This window comes from Beauveria bassiana (assembly GCF_000280675.1).
Source record: "Beauveria bassiana ARSEF 2860 unplaced genomic scaffold BBA_S00048, whole genome shotgun sequence".
Taxonomy (NCBI): Eukaryota; Fungi; Ascomycota; class Sordariomycetes; order Hypocreales; family Cordycipitaceae; genus Beauveria; species Beauveria bassiana.
Genome location: NW_007930883.1, coordinates 104,763 through 121,166, shown reverse-complemented (window position 1 = coordinate 121,166; position 16,404 = coordinate 104,763). Strand labels below are relative to the sequence as shown.

The following is a 16,404-nucleotide window of genomic DNA, read 5'->3' as shown; positions in this document are numbered from 1 at the left end:
ACACACACACACACACACACACACACACACACACACACACACACACACACACACACACACACACACATACACACACACACACCTCTCGTGATTTGTTGAGGGCTGCACTGGCCGGATAAGTTGTCTGACACAAAAAACAAAAAAACAAAAAAAAAGAATAAAAAAAATAAAAAATACTAAATAAATTAAAACAGCCTCGTGTTTCACTATACCAGCTCTGCAGCCAAGCTATCATCGTCGTCGACGGAATACATGCACATTACCCGTGCCGAAGAGATTCTCAACTCGGAGAGCGGCTGGCAGGCTCTGGCCGGGACCAAGGACTTTGGCGTCATTGCAGAGTCGTCGTCAAATGACGGCCGGTGCAGGCTGGCCTTTGACCTGCTTGTCGACCGCATATGTGCATTTGTGGGTAGCTACTATGTCTCACTGCGTGGTGGTGTGGACGCGCTCGTGTTTGCGGGCGGCATTGGTGAGGGGAGCGCGCGGCTTCGCGGAGCAGTGGTGGATGGGCTGGAGAGTCTGGGGTTTTTGCTGGATCAAGACGCAAACGGTCGAGTAGGAGGAGGAGGAGAAGATGAAGAAGAACCGTTAAAGATTGTCGTGGATATTGGCAAAAGTAACGCGCGACACAAGGTACTGGTGTGTCGGGTTGATGAGCAGGCTGAAATGGCGAGGCTCTGTAGCCAGTCCTCGTCGTCACACAGCCTATAGTATCTTTCTTTCTTTTTTTTTTTCCTTTTTTTTTTTCTTTTTTTTCTTTTTTGTGTCCTTTGTCCCATCTTGGCGGCCGCGAATCATTCGGGATTGAGATTCTCCTTGCAAAACCTCAATTCGGGGGAAAAAAAGTACCTGGTATTCGTATGCAAGATAAAGGCGCAAGACCCCCGGCCCTACTAAATACTGTGTGTGTGTGTGCCATACTGCAGCCAGAAAAAGGCGTCAACAAATGCGGTTATGGAAGAACCCTTGGAATGCCATATTCAAGGCCCCTGCTGGACAAGGGGTCCTAGGCCAATGATGTGCCTTCTGCTGCACATGGTAACATACTTTGTCTCTACTAAGAAATGCAGCAGCCTCTACAGATGCCAAGTACATGAAATTTTTTTGGGATCAACAAAGTGCGTATGTTACGTCGGTCATGTACGGGATGGATACTCGATTTTTCAACGGCTTGACGGGGCAAATTTGCTCGATTTGCACAGAGCTGGGTTCGACAGATGGGCAGGACTGCATACATATCTTGCTCAGTAGACGCTGCAACCTCTTTCTAGATGGGCAGGATCAAGTAATATATGCCCGCTTCAATGGCAACCAATAGTCACGCCATGTTGTTTGGGTACTTGTTCTTCGGTCATGTGTCCGCGTGCGGCAATGTACCTTTTCCTTTTCCTTTTTTTTTTCTTTTTTTTTTTTTAATATACGTCGGCGTCCACAAAGGACACGCATGTAACATGATGAATCGATATTATCAAACAAAATATAGATTATCACATATAATAAACCCCCGCTATCAGCATATTGTAATTCATAAAGTCGAGATGATTGCAGGGGGAAAACTGACACCCGAGAATGCTGCAAGTGCTGGTCCCCTTGTCCCTTGTCTTGCAAGTTCCCCATTGCTTCGGCGGGCGGCGGGCTTGACAAGTGTCGGTTCGTAGTATTGGAGAAACATGACTCTTTTCCTTTTTTTTTTTTTTTTTTTTCCTCTTATCCACACTGGCCCGGAGGACTTATTCCCAGCAATGAACGAAATCGAGGAGTGTTTACTCCTTAAAAAGCGACCCTGTTTTTTCAAACGGCGCCGAATCACCGGGGTGTGGGCGGGGCTTTATTAAGCGAACAAGGTTTCTTTTGGCGTGATATATTGCTAAAATTCGCTAGCCTAAACTAGCTACGGATTGGATTACTCCGTAGGTTTTTTTAAGTTGGATACCCCTCGGGAGACAAAACAGACGACGTATCGAGTCTAGCAGCAATCATCTTAGTATATAATCCGAGATATAAGTTTTCGACTAATTTATCTACACTTTAGTAGCTAAGGAATTTATTAGTATTTATCTTATAATTTTAAACCCCTAGTCTAGCGAGGTAAGTGACGGTCCCTATAGCAGGTGTTAAGGCTTATCGGCAGTCTATTTTGTCCCCCAGGTTGATACTAAAATTCAAGCCATCGCCTAATAAATCCCAAGGTACTGGTATCCGGTATCAGTCCGCTTCCCCCGTTCATCCCGACAAAAGTTGGCCGGCCGTGGTTGGCCTAGAATAAATCGGCAAATCACCCCCACGATGCATTCATTATGCCCGTGAGAGGTAGCATTTAGTCGACTTTTGCGGGAGGCTGTCGCATATCACAACTACATACTTTGGGCATGACTGCACGACGACAAGAAGAGAGAGAAGAGAAGAGACAGATAGATGGACAGATGGATAGATTGATTGATACATAGATAGCCAAACCCAGCAAAGTGCCAAATCTGCAACCTCTTGCTGCGGGCCCCAAGTCATCCGGCGCCTCTTTTTTTTAAAAAAAATCTTTTTTTTTTGCTCCTGTATTAATGGCCAAGCAACAAGGGTCTTTCTTTGAACCCTTTCATCTTTTTTCCTCTTCTTTTTCTTTTTTTTTTTTTCCCCTGTTTACCCGGCTCGCCAGGCCCGCTCGCTGCCTGACAGGCTGACAGGCACAATACGGGGCCAAGTCAAGGGAAGGGTTGTTGTTGCCTTTTTTGCGTCGGAGCATTGTTGTTGCTTGTCGATGAAGCGAAAATCTACCCCAATAATTCTGAACCCCCCCCCATTGTTTTTTTTTAAGGGTGTACCCAGATTTATTCTCCAATATGGCTTTACCAGTTGATCGGGGTTCTCCTCCCATAGTCGCATAATCGCGGATTTTTTGTTAGGGCAGCCAGTCTGTCGGTTCCTACCTAATTACACCCAGTAGCTGTTCTGTATCAGTACATACATACGTACGGTATTTACGACTACTGGGTAGGCTGTTTGACCCCCCCGCGACCCCCCCCCCCCCGGGGAAGGGCTGAACTGTGTGTCGAGTATCAATGTATTCAAAAGGGGTGTGTGCAAGTGTGGAGTCACCCATCCAATGAAGCCCTCAGTCTTTTACCTCAGGAAGTTCCCCCCGCGCAAACTTGATGCCTCCTTCGCCACTTTCGGCCCGCCTCCCACAAACGAAATATCCCTTCTGGCCACTTACGGCTTCACTCGCTCCCCCCAAGCTTTCCCCCTTCTCGGAACTTTCTCCCGCCGCACAGGCAAGAAAGACTTTGACCCTTGACTGGGTTCTATCCTTCTTCCTTTTTCCCTTCTTCCTCCTTGCGTTTATAATTATAAAGGTTCTCACACTTTTCAACAAGAACACGGCCGACAAAGGGGGGCGCTCATGCCAGAATGCCACGTCGGCAGTCACTGGCGCACCAGGCGTGCGAGCTCTGTCGTCAGAGAAAGAGAAAGGTGAGAGAAAGATTTTAAAGAAGAAGAAAAAAGCCCGTTCTTTTGGGTGTGTTTTGAGTCTTTTTTTTTCCTGTTTTTTTTTTCTTCCTTTGCTTTGGGAAGTCCGTTTTTTTTTAACTCGTGCTCAAAAACCACAACCGTAGTGCAATGGAGATGGCTTGAACCCTTGCAAGGCATGCCATGAGAGTGGTGCGCACTGCGTGTATTTCGCAGCCACCCGTGTCTCCAAAGCCGATTTGCGCGAGGAGCTGGCCAGGCTGCAGTCGATAAACTCGGATAATAGTACGCTGCTGGATGCCATCTCTTCGCGAGATACGAGTCCCGCCCAGCTCAGCAACATCTTGCAGAGGCTATCAGATGGCCAGTCCCGCGCCGAGGTGGCAGACATGTTGACGCAACAGCCGGATAGCCGTGACGGAACCAGCAAGGGTACGACAATGAAACACTTTTTTACTATTTCATCATTCAGCAGTCTAGTTGATTTGCTTTACAAAATCTTTTCTTCTTCGTGTGGCCTTCTAACTTTGGAAAATCTCTCTCTTCTAGGCAGTCCGGCAACTTCTGCTCCCACCACTGCATCGCCCATGAGCCCCGGATCCCGTCTGTCCATTACTCAAGAGAGCTTCAAAAGTTCGGTTCCTTCGGTCATGACACCGCCAACCGTCAAGTCCCCGTCAGAAACTCATCTTCAGGCCAACATTGGCTACTACAGGCAGCAGCTCCCGCAACTCCTCGACGCCATCCTCGCACGGGACTGCCTTTCCTTCTGCCCCATCAGCAAGCCAGACTTTGCCCGTGATTTCGAATCCGGCTCCGGCGAGCACTTTTCTACCGCTCTGGCAGATGCCCTCCTTGCCCTGGCAACTCTGTTGGCTCGCGAGCAGATGGTGGCCATTATAGCCTCTCGCCCCAGCAGCGGCGGCGGCGGCGGCGGCGGCGACGATGATGTGCGAGAGCAAGACCTCGGGTACTCGTTTGCGCAAGAGGCCATTGCGGCATTGTACAACGGAGCTGGCTTACCGCACCGCATCGCCGATATCCAGGCGCTGGGTATACTGGCGCTCTACTGTCTCGGCTGCGCCAAGATGAAGGACGGCCTGGGATTTGCCGGCGATTTTGGCGCTGCCATTGCCGAGCAATGGGGAGCCAATCAATTCGAGTCAGTCTTGACTCATCGCCAGACGCATGCCAATATCTATTGTGCTGCCGTGTCATTCAATAGGTAAGGGAAAAAAAAAGCTGCCCGTTTTTTTTTTTTTTTTTCAAGTCTTGGTTTCAACGCCCAGAATTCCCAGCTAACGGTATGCCTTTTTCTTTTTTTCTTTTTCTTCTTGGTTTAAAAGATTGCTATTTTTGATTCAAGACTATAACAAAACCATCGACGAGCTGGCCGTCAAAGTTGGTGTAACCAGGCCTCCTTTCCAAAGTAGCAGCAGCAGCACAGACAGCTCAGGCTCAAAGACAAACCTATCGGGCACCATTATCGGTGAGAACCTAACATTCTTCCCCTTTCCAACATGTTGAATCTGTTTGCCTAAATATATATATCTCAGATGATGCGTTTTTCACGCGTGACCTCAGTCTCCTTCCCAATAACCCCAAAGTCATTGCCGCCAAGCTATTCGAGTTTACAGAATGGGTGTACAAGGCCCGGTTCAGCCCCGAAAAGACGTTGGATCAGGCAGTAAAGGTCTATCAAGACAGTCTGCAGTGGTATGAATCCTTCTTTGCCTATACCAGCAGCTGCACCGCTGAAACACCATTGATACTATTCGGCCAGTAAGCTTCTCATCAATTCTCTTGTCTTGTACTGTTGGTTTTTTTTTTTTTTGTTTTTTAGCTCACAGTTGGTCATTAGCACATGTTATCAATTCGGCATCATGTGTCTGCTGACACCGTTTGTGCTTGAGGCGGCCGAGATTGCGTTGGACGGGACGCTTCCCATGGCCATCTGCAAGCAAGCAGCCGGGAGCGTTGGGGACTTGATACAGCACTACAGCAGGCTGTACAATGACGGGCAGCTCTTGGACTTTATGCCCTTTTTCAAAACGGCCGCTCTTGCATTTCTGCAAGTATGCAATGCAAAGATGTCAATGTGAGTTTGCGGAGGAAGGGGGGGGAGAAGAGATGTATTTATCTATTCTCTTGTGCTCTTTAGCAGTTGGATGCATTTATTGGACAAATGTCTCAAGTTGATATGGCATGATCTCATAGTTATGCGATTCTTTGTCAACGGCTGTGGAGACAGCTGCAGACTTGTGATGAATGCAATTGGAACCTGATGAATATCCCTCTTAAAATTTGCGGAGAAGCTCACCAATCCTGGTCAATGACAATCAAGTTGACAGTACGTCTCGTCTCCCCCAAACACCTGACGCACCTGTGCCCGGCTTTTTGATTACGCTACTTTCGGCGAAACTGCTCTCTTTGGTATGTATCATCGGGATCTGCAATTCTCGTCAGTTGTCGCTTCTGCAGTTAAAAGTTAAGTCTCTACTTTTGCTCCTAAGTAACTCACCAGTCCCATTGTCGATAATGTAACTCTTGACAGCATCCTTCTGCAGCACAACCTGTTTAATCAACTCCCGAGTCTGCTTCTGCTTCTGCTTCTGCTGGGCGTTACACGTGGGCCCAGACTCTGCGGCTCGCTCCAACGCCCACTGTGCAATGTCGAAGCGGCTCAGATTGTTGACGAGCATCATGTCAAACGGCGTCGTCGTCGTGCCTTCCTCATTATAACCTCTAACCGTCATACGATGCGTATTGCAGTGTCCAAACAGCAGGCCCTGCAGCTCCTGCGCGTAGCCGTGGTAGTTGAAGTAGACGGGCCTGTCCCGCGTAAACAGGGCGGCAAAGTCGTCGTGGGTCAGGGCGTGGGGGTGGCGTGCCTCGGGCGCGAGGACAAAGAGATCCGTCACATTGACGACCCGCACGCGCAGCAGATCTGGGGCCATCTGGAGCAGAAGCTCCGCCGCCTTTATAATCTCAAACGTGACTTCGACGCCGACCCCTACGAGGATGACGTCGGGCTCGCCGTCGTCGTCGCCGTCGCTGTCGCTGGACGCAAACTCCCAGATGGACGCGCCCTTTTGGCAGTGTTGCGCGGCTTCATCAGGCGTTAGATAGACGGCCGTGGGCTGCTTGGACCCAATCATGAGGTTGACCTTGTTCTTGGACTGCAGGCAGTGGTCGACGGTGGAGAGGAAGCAGTTGGCGTCCGGGGGTAGGTAGACGCGGGCCGCCTCGGCCTTGAGGCTCAGCACGGCGCCGATAAAGGACGGCTGTTGGTGGGAGAAGCCGTTGTGCTCCTGCCGCGCCCACGTGCTCGTCTCAATGTAGTTGATGGAAGCCAAGTCGCCCCTCCAGCGCACGTCTCTCGCCACCTTGTTGAACTTGGAGTACTGCGCCATCATGGTGTGTATGATGCCGAGAAACGACTCGTAGCTGGGAAAGAGGGCCGTACGCCCGGTAAGCGTGTAGCCTTGCATGAAGCCCTGGCAGCAGTGCTCGGACAAGATTTCAATGACGCGCCCGCCTTGCGCGCGAGAATACTGATCCCACTGAAAGTTGCGGCCGCTGGCGTCGAGAATGGCATTGAGCTTGTTGCTCTCGAGCTCGTCGGGCGAAAACATGCGAAACGTCTTTGGGTTATCCATGGCGATTTGTTTCAAGAGCCCGCCCGTAATCTTCATGCTGCTCGCCGCCGCCGCGCGATCCTTGGTTATGCCAAACTCTTGCCAGGCTGGCATCTTGAGCGGGCGGTACGAGTCGTATGCCAGCTTGTTCTGACCTAGCCGCTTGGATGCGTCGACGGGCAGCGTGGACAGCACACTCTCAGAAGGGCTTCCATCCTTTAGCAGAGTATGGATGCCATAGCTGCCGAGCCAGTCCTGCACGATGCGCAAATGGTCCGGGTTCTTCTTTGCATCCGGCACCGGGACTTGATGCGAGCGGAAGGAGCCCTCGATAAACTCGCCGTCCACCTTTTTCGGCCCAGACCAGCCCTTTGGTGTTCGGAGCGCAATCATTGGCCACCTCGGCTTCGAAATGGGCGACCCGGATCGAGCCTGTTTCTGTATCTCGCGAATCTCGCCGACGGCCCACTCCATGGCGCTGAATAGCTCGTGGTCAATCTTGTCGAGCGTTTCCACGATGCATACATGGTATCCGTAGCCGGAAAAGAGGGACACGAGCTCCTTGTTGTCCATGCAGCCAAAAATGGTCCGCTCGCTTATCTTGAAACCGTTGACATGAAGGATTGGCAGGACGGCGCCGGACTCGGCGGGATCGATGTATTTGATAGCATGCCAGGCCCTTTGACAGTCAGCACCACAATACGGGAGAGCATTTAAACCATGTTCGAATAGAAAAGTCCGGGTACCTACGCTGCTGTTGGACCTGTCTCGGCTTCACCATCGCCGACGATGCATGTTACCAATAGGTCAGGACGGTCCATGACCGCACCGAATGAGACGGCCAGCGCATAGCCCAACTCGCCGCCTTCATGGATTGCGCCTGGCGTCTCCGCATTAATATGGCTACTCTCTGTCAGTCATCAACTTTGTTCATTGTTTCTTTTTTTTTTCTTTTTTTTTTCTTTTCTTTTTGATTTCCCTTGGAAATACCATATTTGTTGTGGAACTCTTACCTGGGAAACCCTCCTGGGACGGAGAATCGAGTTATGAGATTGTGCAAACCCCTCTTGTCGACATCGTACTTGTCGGGATAAAACTTTCCCAGCGATCCTTCAATCCAGAGCGAGGCCAGCACGGCGGGCGCGCCGTGGCCGGGGCCGACGACGACAATAGTGTCAATGCCGTGTCGCTGGACTAGATGATTGACATGGGACCAGATGAGGATCAACCCAGGACAAGTACCCCAATGGCCAAGTAGTCTGGGCTTTATGTCACTGGATTCCAGGTCGCGCTCCAACAAGACATTGTCTCTCAGGAAAATCATTGCTGTAATTTCACGTCAGGCCGTTCGTTGCATTTGGTGCTTCAGTTTAGTTCCTCTTCCAAAACTCACCTCCCGCGATATAACATGCTGCTTTCTGAAAATTTCTCAAGCCTTCGAGTGTAGATTTGTCCAAATCCCTCTGCGGTACCTTGGCTGCAAGATTCATGACTGAGCCAGGCAGCTGACTCGGCATCGGCGGCGGATTCGCCTCTGAAATGACCTCGCCAGGCATGTTGAATAAGTTTTCTTTTGTTTTATACCTTGAATAAACTTGATGCAATAATGCAGGGTCTTAATATATGTGAGCTTTAAAAGTGATACTCGGATAGAAAAGGGCGGAGCTGTTGCAGCCCTCTGGCTTGGTCACAGCCTGGTGAATGTACTTGTTCCATGACGGCCGGATGACGTTGATGTGCGCCGCAGATCCCTGGCCGCACTCGCATAAAGCTCAAATGGTATCGAACCCTGCTTTCGCATTGTCAATTACGCTGATTTGACATGATGCTCATTCCTTGGATTTCCCATGGCGGGTATGCGACAATTGGGTTTGCTTGGTCGTGGTTCGCATTAGCGCAGGCTCCACAGTGTGAGGCCATCGTCAATGAGGTTTATTCATTATTAATAATCCCTGTCCGACGGTACCTCATCCATGTGCTAGGATTCAACTAATTTAAGTACCAGTAAACGAGAATCAAGTCCCCAGTATGTCCATTTCGGACATCCAAAGAATAAGAGGTTACAATTGATCAGTCTTTGCTGTATTTACAAAATGAAATTGCGGTTGTTGAATGAATTATCAAATACATACTACCACTACATGGTATTCCAAACTCCCAAGATACGACTTTCTGCCAGACTGGACAGCTTTTTCTTCTGCGCTCTCTTTCTAAAAAACATCATGATTTAAAAACAAACAATGACGACATCCCATCTCCCACCAGCTCGCTATTGAGCCTTGTCGGTAACGCAACCGCTGGACGCATCAGTGACGAGGCGGGCGTACTTTGTCAGGGTGCCGCGGGTGTAGCGCGGAGGAGGCGCCTTCCAGGCCTTTCTGCGGGCGGCCATTTCCTCCTCGGGAACCTCGAGGTCGATGACGCGCTTCTCGGCGTCAATGACAATGTGGTCGCCGTTCTTGACAAGGGCAATCGGGCCGCCGTCAATAGCCTCGGGGACAATGTGGCCAATGATGAAGCCGTGCGAGCCGCCCGAGTAGCGACCGTCGGTGAGGAGCGCAACGTCCTGGCCGAGGCCGGCGCCCATGATGGCAGACGAAGGCTTCAGCATCTCGGGCATGCCGGGACCGCCCTTGGGGCCGTCGTAGCGAATAATGACGACCGACTTTTCGCCCTTTTTGATCTCGCCGCGCTCTAGAGCGGCAATCATGTCGGGCTCGCTGTCGTAGACGAGGGCCTTGCCCTCAAATCGAAGACCTTCTTTGCCGGTGATCTTGCCGACGGAACCACCAGGGGCGAGAGAGCCGCGTAGAATCTGAATGTGGCCGGTAGGCTTGATGGGGTTGCTAAGGGGGCGGATAATGTCCTGGTCGCTGGGGAACTCGTTGGCGTCCTTGACGTTCTCCTTCATGGTCTTGCCGGTGACGGTGATGCCGGAGCCGTCAATGAGGCCCTCCTTGATGAGGTACTTGAGCAGAGCAGGCGTGCCGCCCATGGCGTGGAGGTCGGCCATGACATACTTGCCAGAAGGCTTCAAGTCGGCAAGGAAAGGGATGCGGTCCGAGACGCTCTGGAAGTCGTCAATGGTGAGCTTGACGCCGGCAGCATCGGCGATGGCGAGGAGATGCAGGACGGCATTGGTGCTGCCACCGAGAACGGTAATGACAACCATGGCGTTTTCGAGAGCCTGGCGGGTGATGATGTCGCGGGGGCGGATATTTTCCTTGAGCAGGTTCTTGATGGCCTCGCCGATGCTCTCGCACTCGGCAACCTTTTCGGGGCTGTCGGCGAGATTGCTACTGCTACCGGGGAGGGTCAGGCCAATGGTCTCGATGGCGGTGGCCATGGTGTTGGCCGTGTACATGCCGCCGCAGGCGCCTTGGCCGGGACAGGCGTGGCGGACAATGTCGAAGCGCTCCTCCTCTGTGATTTCGCCGCTGATATACTGGCCGTAGGCCTGAAAGGCGGAGACAATGTCGATGGGCGCGCCGGCCTTTGTGCAGCCGGGCTTAATGCTGCCGCCGTAGACCATGATGCTGGGGCGGTTGACGCGGCCCATGGCAATGGCGACGCCGGGCATGTTCTTGTCGCAGCCGGGCAAGCTAATGTTGGCGTCGTACCACTGACCGCTCATGACGGTCTCAATGGAGTCGGCAATGATCTCGCGGCTCTGCAGGGAGTAGCGCATGCCGGTCGTGCCCATGGAGATGCCGTCGCTGACGCCAATGGTGTTGAATCGGTAAGGAATGAAGCCGGCCTTTTTGACGGAATCGCGGACGGCCTTGGAAAGGTCGAGCAGGTGCATGTTGCAGGGATTGCCCTCGAACCAGACGGACGAGATGCCGACCTGGGCCTTGTTCATGTCGGCCTCGGACAGGCCGGTAGCGTACAGCATGGCCTGGGAGGCGCCCTGGGACTTGGGCTGTGTGATGGTGCCCGAGATCTGGTTGTATTTGTGATCATCGGCGCGGCGAGGCGCCGTTGTGGAGAGAAAGCGGCTGCGGGCGCGTTAGCAACATTTCATTGTCAGGCAGCCCAATTGAATCACGTACCTGGCATGTGTTGCACGGACAATGCTGGCGGAAGCTCTGGATAAGCTGGCCAGGCCAGCGACAGGCCGTTGGCGCAGGCAATTGGACAGCATCGTGCGCGAATGTGGTGTGGTGTGATGGAAAGGTAAAAAAAGTTAGGGATGGTGACAAAGTAGACAACGGCCGACAACGGTCTCAATGGCTGGCTGGCTGGCTGGGTGATGTTGACAAAACGCCACTACCGATGATGCCGCGTTGGAACGAGAAAAAAAAAACGGCAAATATACAAGACTGGTTCAATTGTGAAATGAGTTTACGTGGACATTTTTCAATTATTTTTGAGCCCTTTTTTTCTTAGCGTCTGTCCCTGTGATCTTCCCTGTGATCTCTGTCCCTGTGACTTGGAGCTCTCGGCTCAGCAAAAAGCTCCCCGCCAAAATGAGAGGCCCGCTTGCAGCTGATAATCGTAATTCCACGCGCGCTATTGGCTGGGCATGTCGCCGCCAAATCGTCTTGGAACTCGTCTTGGAAGAGCGATCTAGGGGGTCAACTAAATTACTCTACCTGGGCCGGCTCAGAAATGGAGTTTCAAGTGATACTATGAATCTTTTAAATTGATATATCAATTCTTATCATAAGTGATAGCTTTCAAAAGGCAAAAACAAGTAGAGGGAAAGCAAAGATCAGGACGCTCCGATATCTGGATATATTATCCACTGCATACCCCTGCCACATCGATTGGCCCTGATCCGACATCGGCAGAAAAGCTCCAGCAACCTGCAGCCATGTAGCCATGCAGTCAACCCTGCGTTATTGCAAAAATACATGATGACTCTTTACAGTTTTTCCTTTGATGATTGTCCAATATTTGAACTATGTACATTGTATGCCACGGCAAGAGGTGCATCCCGTCATTGGCAGTTTGGTAGTCTGCCCTCATGACGGACTGTCAGGAGATTGGCTCTTGTTCTCCTCCTTTGCATCAGCCTCTGTCCGCTTGACCAGAATCTCGTCAATGACTCCCAGCTCAAGCGCCTCTTCCGCACTCAGATACTTGTCCCGCTCCATCATCTCGTTGACCTCCTCTAGGGTATACTTGTTGTCGCCTTTGGCCTTGTTTAGGTGGTACCGCATAATCTTGTTTGACTGCTCGCGAATCTTTTGGATCTGGTTGGCGTAAATCATGATATCCGAGGCCTGGCCGCGCGTTCCTCCGAGCGGCTGGTGAATCATGATGGAGCTATGCGGCAGCGCGTATCGCTTGCCGGCCTCGCCGCCAGCCAGCAGGACCGCTGCCATTGATGCGGCGCCTCCGACGCAGACTGTTGAGACGGGTGATTTGATATATGTCATGGTATCGTAGATGGCCATTCCTGCATTCAACATTGGTCAGACATTTGCATCGTGTGCTGGGGCCAGCGTCCAACTCACCTGACGTCACCGAGCCTCCGGGCGAATTTATGTACATGGTGATTGGTTTATCGGGGGTGTCGGATTCCAGCCAGAGCAGCTGGGCCACAATCGAGGCGGACATGTAGTCGTTTACTTCGCCGTTAAGGCAAACGATGCGCTCCTGTGCATTGTTAGCGCGCCGCAGTTGATGGCCTGTCATCGGGTCCTACCTGAAGTAGCTTGGAGAAAATGTCCCCTGTAATCACGTCAGTCTCTAGCTAGCCGCAATCACGATGTTATTAACTATACATGTCTTTCGCCCTGCGGCCTATACCTCGATTAGCATTTGCGACTCGAACCACTGACGTGCCACTCACAGAGGTCTCTTCAATGTACGGCATCGGTAGGTAGTCCATCGTCGGCGACGCCCCAGATGACCCAGAAAATCCGAAGCATCTCACTTGCCTCGTGGGCAATCGCCGCAGCGCCGGCAATAGCCTCGCGGATCGAAACATGCTTGTGGATTTTGGGTGTTGCGAAAGCAAAGCTCAAGTTAAAAGAAGCGTGTCGCGTGGAGAGAGGAGCTCGGAGCTTCCAAGCAGGCGGCTCGGGGCACCGTTTTTTGGTGGATGGAGCTCCACCCAAAACTTCAGCACCAGGGCGAATGCCTTGTCCGACGAATATCCTCTTGTAATCGCGATACCACCGAGCTGTCGCATCTGTGCAAATGGCCTCTTGCGCCACAAGCAGATGCACAATGAAGCGATGTATCACAGACGTGCCGCGCAGATTGCACGCCTATGGTCTGGCGTGCTCGGGTCGGCGATGGACGTCACATAGCAGCACCTCTCTGACGGACGAAGCGCTACTCGAAAAAGTTGGCGCGCGGCTCAACGAAGACGAGTACGGGGAAAGAATTACAATCGATGCGAAGAACAAAACGATAACGACAGAGGGTGGGGAGCTTCCCATGTCTCCCCTGTTTGATCCCGCCTGGATCAAGTCACGGAGGCGGCAAGCCAAAGAAGCGCCGCGTACAGGCGGCCAGTTCCAGAAGCATCTCCAAAAGAACCCTTTCGGTGCGACTCTCTTTACAGCATTTTCTTTCTGCGCATACGTGAGCTTGTTGATGGCTAACAAACGCACAGCGCAAGCCCTTGCGACGCCCCTGAGGCTCTGCGCCGTCACCAAGACACAGCAACCGCGATATTTTATGCAGCGATTCGACGTGGTGCGGCACCCAGAAACCAACCAAGGCTGGTTCGCTCCGTCCAACGACTCTTATGGCCACATACAACGAAACGAACAAGCACGCGCCAGCGCCGCGTCCCCCGAGGCAGAGGCGAGCGCAAAGGCTACCACAGATGGACAGGACGAACATGCTCCTCGGGTGACTGCCTACGTCGCGTCGCAAAAATCTGTACTTGATGCGCTGTCTGGGCCGAGCAAGAGACTCCGCGGCGCAGTGCTTGCGCGTCGGCGCGGCCTCGGGGTGAGCCCCGAGGCCGCTATGCCCGTGTGGCGGCACGACATGGGCGACTTGGTACTCGGGAGCATGCGGCGCGAGGCGACGGACGAGCTCATTCGGAGAGCGGGCGTGGCAAATTACAAATTTGTGCAGCCCTGCGCGGGATGGGAGGACATCAAGGACGTCGAGCGGCGCGGCTGCGTCCTGTGGCTGCCGCGGGGAGAGGACAAGGCGACCGCGCGGCAGCACGCAACCTTTGACGTTGCGGGCGCAAAGTATGACAGCAAGATGCCAGTGCACGACTTGGTCTGGTTGCTGGGCGAGGAAGAGTCTGCTAGGCTGAGCAGCGAATCAGACGTTTTTCGGAATCAAGAGTTGCTGGTGCTGAAGAGCTGGCCAACGAAAACCATGGTTCAGCTGCATTTGCTTTTGTGGAAGCTTCAGGGCTATCTGGACAGCGCGTCCGAATAGCAGATGCTATCTAGACTGTATATCTGTAATATATTGCACATTACTCATGGTATGTGAGAAGGACTTTGGGAGATTCCAACAATGTAGCCAGCTCGGCAGTGTTGGCAGTGTCGGCAGACCGGATTCATTAAAGAAAAAGGTAGACGAGCATGCGTGGCCGCATCAACAGCAAAATATTGTCATTGATGGTAACACACTATCTTTGTGGTGAGGTTGACGCCAAGGCGGGTACACAATGGAGTTTACTGTCGGCAGCGGTAATTAAAGCCTCGTTGAGTTATCGACAGCCGGATCTGACACGTCTTGCCCGATCCCACCCTGTAATGAGTGAGCGCAGTACGTGTTTACAACAGGCGCGAAATCAAGCCGGTTTATGACACTAATTTCAATATGTCGTTTCACTTTAAATGCAGTTGAACAATCCGATGCATTTTCATTAGTATTCATCATTCGCATCTGGTATTGCGGGACTTGGCGTATCTCGATAGTAGAGATTAGCCCCGCCACTCAGCTTGGGCCTGCTTATCCAGCCCAGTATGATGACAACTCACCAACGTTCGCTCCTACAATAAACGAGACGGAGAAAGCCGCAAGCCCGGTTCTCACCACGCGGTTCCAACGCAAACGCGGCCCAACTGCCAAACTGCTCCCCAAAAAATCAGATTGCATAGCAATGCCCGGCATGATTGAGGAGAACCCCGAGCTCGTCCAGCCCGAGAATTGGGCGCGCATCAAGTCGTGGAGCGGCAAGACGCCCGTCTTCCTGTTCCACGACGGCGGCGGCACCACCTTTGCCTACCACTGCCTGGAGCCGCTGAAGCGCTTCGTCTACGGCGTGCGCAACCCGCACTTTTACAGCGGCAAGCGCTTCGAGGGCGGCGTGCCGGAAATGGCCGCGCAGTACATCGCCTGGGTCAAGGCCGCCGTCGCCGCCGACACGTTTCCCGCCAAGCGCGCCGGCAGCCTGGCGCCCGTCGACATCCTCATTGGCGGCTGGAGTCTCGGCGGCATGACGAGCCTCGAGGTGGCGCGGCAGCTCTACGGCGACAAGGACGTGCGCGTCAAGGGCATACTCATGATTGACAGCGCGTACCCGGCGCTGGTGGCGGAGCGTCGCCAGCAGGTCGTGTCGATGGAGGAAGGGGAGGACGGGGAGGAGGATCTGGAGGCACGGGCGCGGGAGGAGGAGGCGGGCAAGACAAAGAATCAGGTGCTGTCGATGCGCGCGATGCGCGAGGCGCGCCGCATGATTGCGCGGTGGGAGCTGCCGCGGTGGGAGGGCGCGCGCCGGCCGCCGGCGATTCTGATTCGCGCCCGGGACAGCCTCTACGCGCGCGACTGGACGGCGACGATTGACACGGACCGCGCGGAGCGGATGCTCGGGTGGGAGCGCTACGACAAGGACATGTTTGTCGACGTGCTCGACGTCGACGGCCACCACTTCAACATGTTTGATCATTCGCGCATTCCAGGCATCACGGCCGCCATTGCAAAGGCGCTGACGAGGCTGGATCCGCCGCCGCCGACGCCCGCCGACGAGGGCTCGGATGCGTGGAGCATGGCTCACGCTGGATTTTAAAAAAGGAAAGTTGGGGAGGGGAGAAATGGGTTGGGTGATGCGGCGGAGTATGAAATGTCGTGATGGCAGCCGCTGCGGAAAAGGGTGGATTACTTTTGGTTTTATTTTATTTTTTTTCTTTGCGAGATTTTCTTTTTTTGTGTTTTTTTGGACATTGCATTGATAAAGCGCTAGAACTGGGATGCAACATGATAGACGAATCGATTTATTTTTACGATTACATTACTATCTGTATTGCTGACATGGGATTTGGTGACTGCCACGACTAGTCAGTTGACAGCGTCAGCTGTAAATAATCAACGGCAACTACCTAGGTACCTACCCGGGACCGTAATGCCACTCCGACCCCCTTCATCAATC

At 52.7% G+C, this 16,404-nt stretch overlaps 7 protein-coding genes across 7 annotated transcripts in view; 4 read left to right on the top strand and 3 right to left on the bottom strand.

The window, feature by feature from the left end:
• The window catches only part of BBA_09255 (acetate kinase), a gene marked incomplete at both ends in the record, with an annotated part of 1,728 nt that extends 1,014 nt beyond the window's left edge, over window positions 1-714 (top strand). The window contains one exon of the mRNA XM_008604352.1: window positions 195-714. Within this exon, the coding sequence (XP_008602574.1) occupies window positions 195-714 (520 nt within the window). The remainder of the gene's footprint in view (window positions 1-194) is intronic.
• Window positions 715-3,405: 2,691 nt separating this feature from the next.
• On the top strand, window positions 3,406-5,750 carry BBA_09254 (nitrate assimilation regulatory protein nirA; the record flags this gene model as incomplete). Its single annotated transcript, XM_008604351.1, has 7 exons — window positions 3,406-3,468; window positions 3,612-3,897; window positions 4,015-4,690; window positions 4,812-4,954; window positions 5,022-5,247; window positions 5,309-5,563; window positions 5,627-5,750. The coding sequence occupies 7 exons, from the start codon at window positions 3,406-3,408 to the stop codon at window positions 5,748-5,750; spliced, it is 1,773 nt and encodes a 590-aa protein (XP_008602573.1).
• Window positions 5,751-5,871: 121 nt separating this feature from the next.
• On the bottom strand, window positions 5,872-8,659 carry BBA_09253 (XFP domain-containing protein MPK1; the record flags this gene model as incomplete). The annotated part of the gene is made up of 5 exons (XM_008604350.1): window positions 5,872-5,915; window positions 5,987-7,782; window positions 7,854-8,006; window positions 8,117-8,429; window positions 8,497-8,659. The coding sequence occupies 5 exons, from the start codon at window positions 8,657-8,659 to the stop codon at window positions 5,872-5,874; spliced, it is 2,469 nt and encodes an 822-aa protein (XP_008602572.1).
• A 713-nt stretch (window positions 8,660-9,372) lies between these two features.
• BBA_09252 (dihydroxy-acid dehydratase) lies at window positions 9,373-11,247 on the bottom strand (the record flags this gene model as incomplete). Its single annotated transcript, XM_008604349.1, has 2 exons — window positions 9,373-11,101; window positions 11,156-11,247. The coding sequence occupies 2 exons, from the start codon at window positions 11,245-11,247 to the stop codon at window positions 9,373-9,375; spliced, it is 1,821 nt and encodes a 606-aa protein (XP_008602571.1).
• An 823-nt stretch (window positions 11,248-12,070) lies between these two features.
• On the bottom strand, window positions 12,071-13,041 carry BBA_09251 (ATP-dependent Clp protease proteolytic subunit; the record flags this gene model as incomplete). Its single annotated transcript, XM_008604348.1, has 4 exons — window positions 12,071-12,507; window positions 12,566-12,707; window positions 12,757-12,804; window positions 12,904-13,041. 4 exons carry the CDS (start codon window positions 13,039-13,041, stop codon window positions 12,071-12,073), a joined length of 765 nt encoding a protein of 254 aa, XP_008602570.1.
• A 242-nt stretch (window positions 13,042-13,283) lies between these two features.
• Window positions 13,284-14,465, top strand: BBA_09250 (uncharacterized protein; the record flags this gene model as incomplete). Its single annotated transcript, XM_008604347.1, has 2 exons — window positions 13,284-13,605; window positions 13,675-14,465. The coding sequence occupies 2 exons, from the start codon at window positions 13,284-13,286 to the stop codon at window positions 14,463-14,465; spliced, it is 1,113 nt and encodes a 370-aa protein (XP_008602569.1).
• A 682-nt stretch (window positions 14,466-15,147) lies between these two features.
• BBA_09249 (Amt4-like protein) lies at window positions 15,148-16,044 on the top strand (the record flags this gene model as incomplete). Its single annotated transcript, XM_008604346.1, has 1 exon — window positions 15,148-16,044. The coding sequence occupies one exon, from the start codon at window positions 15,148-15,150 to the stop codon at window positions 16,042-16,044; it is 897 nt and encodes a 298-aa protein (XP_008602568.1).
• Window positions 16,045-16,404: the final 360 nt, after the last annotated feature.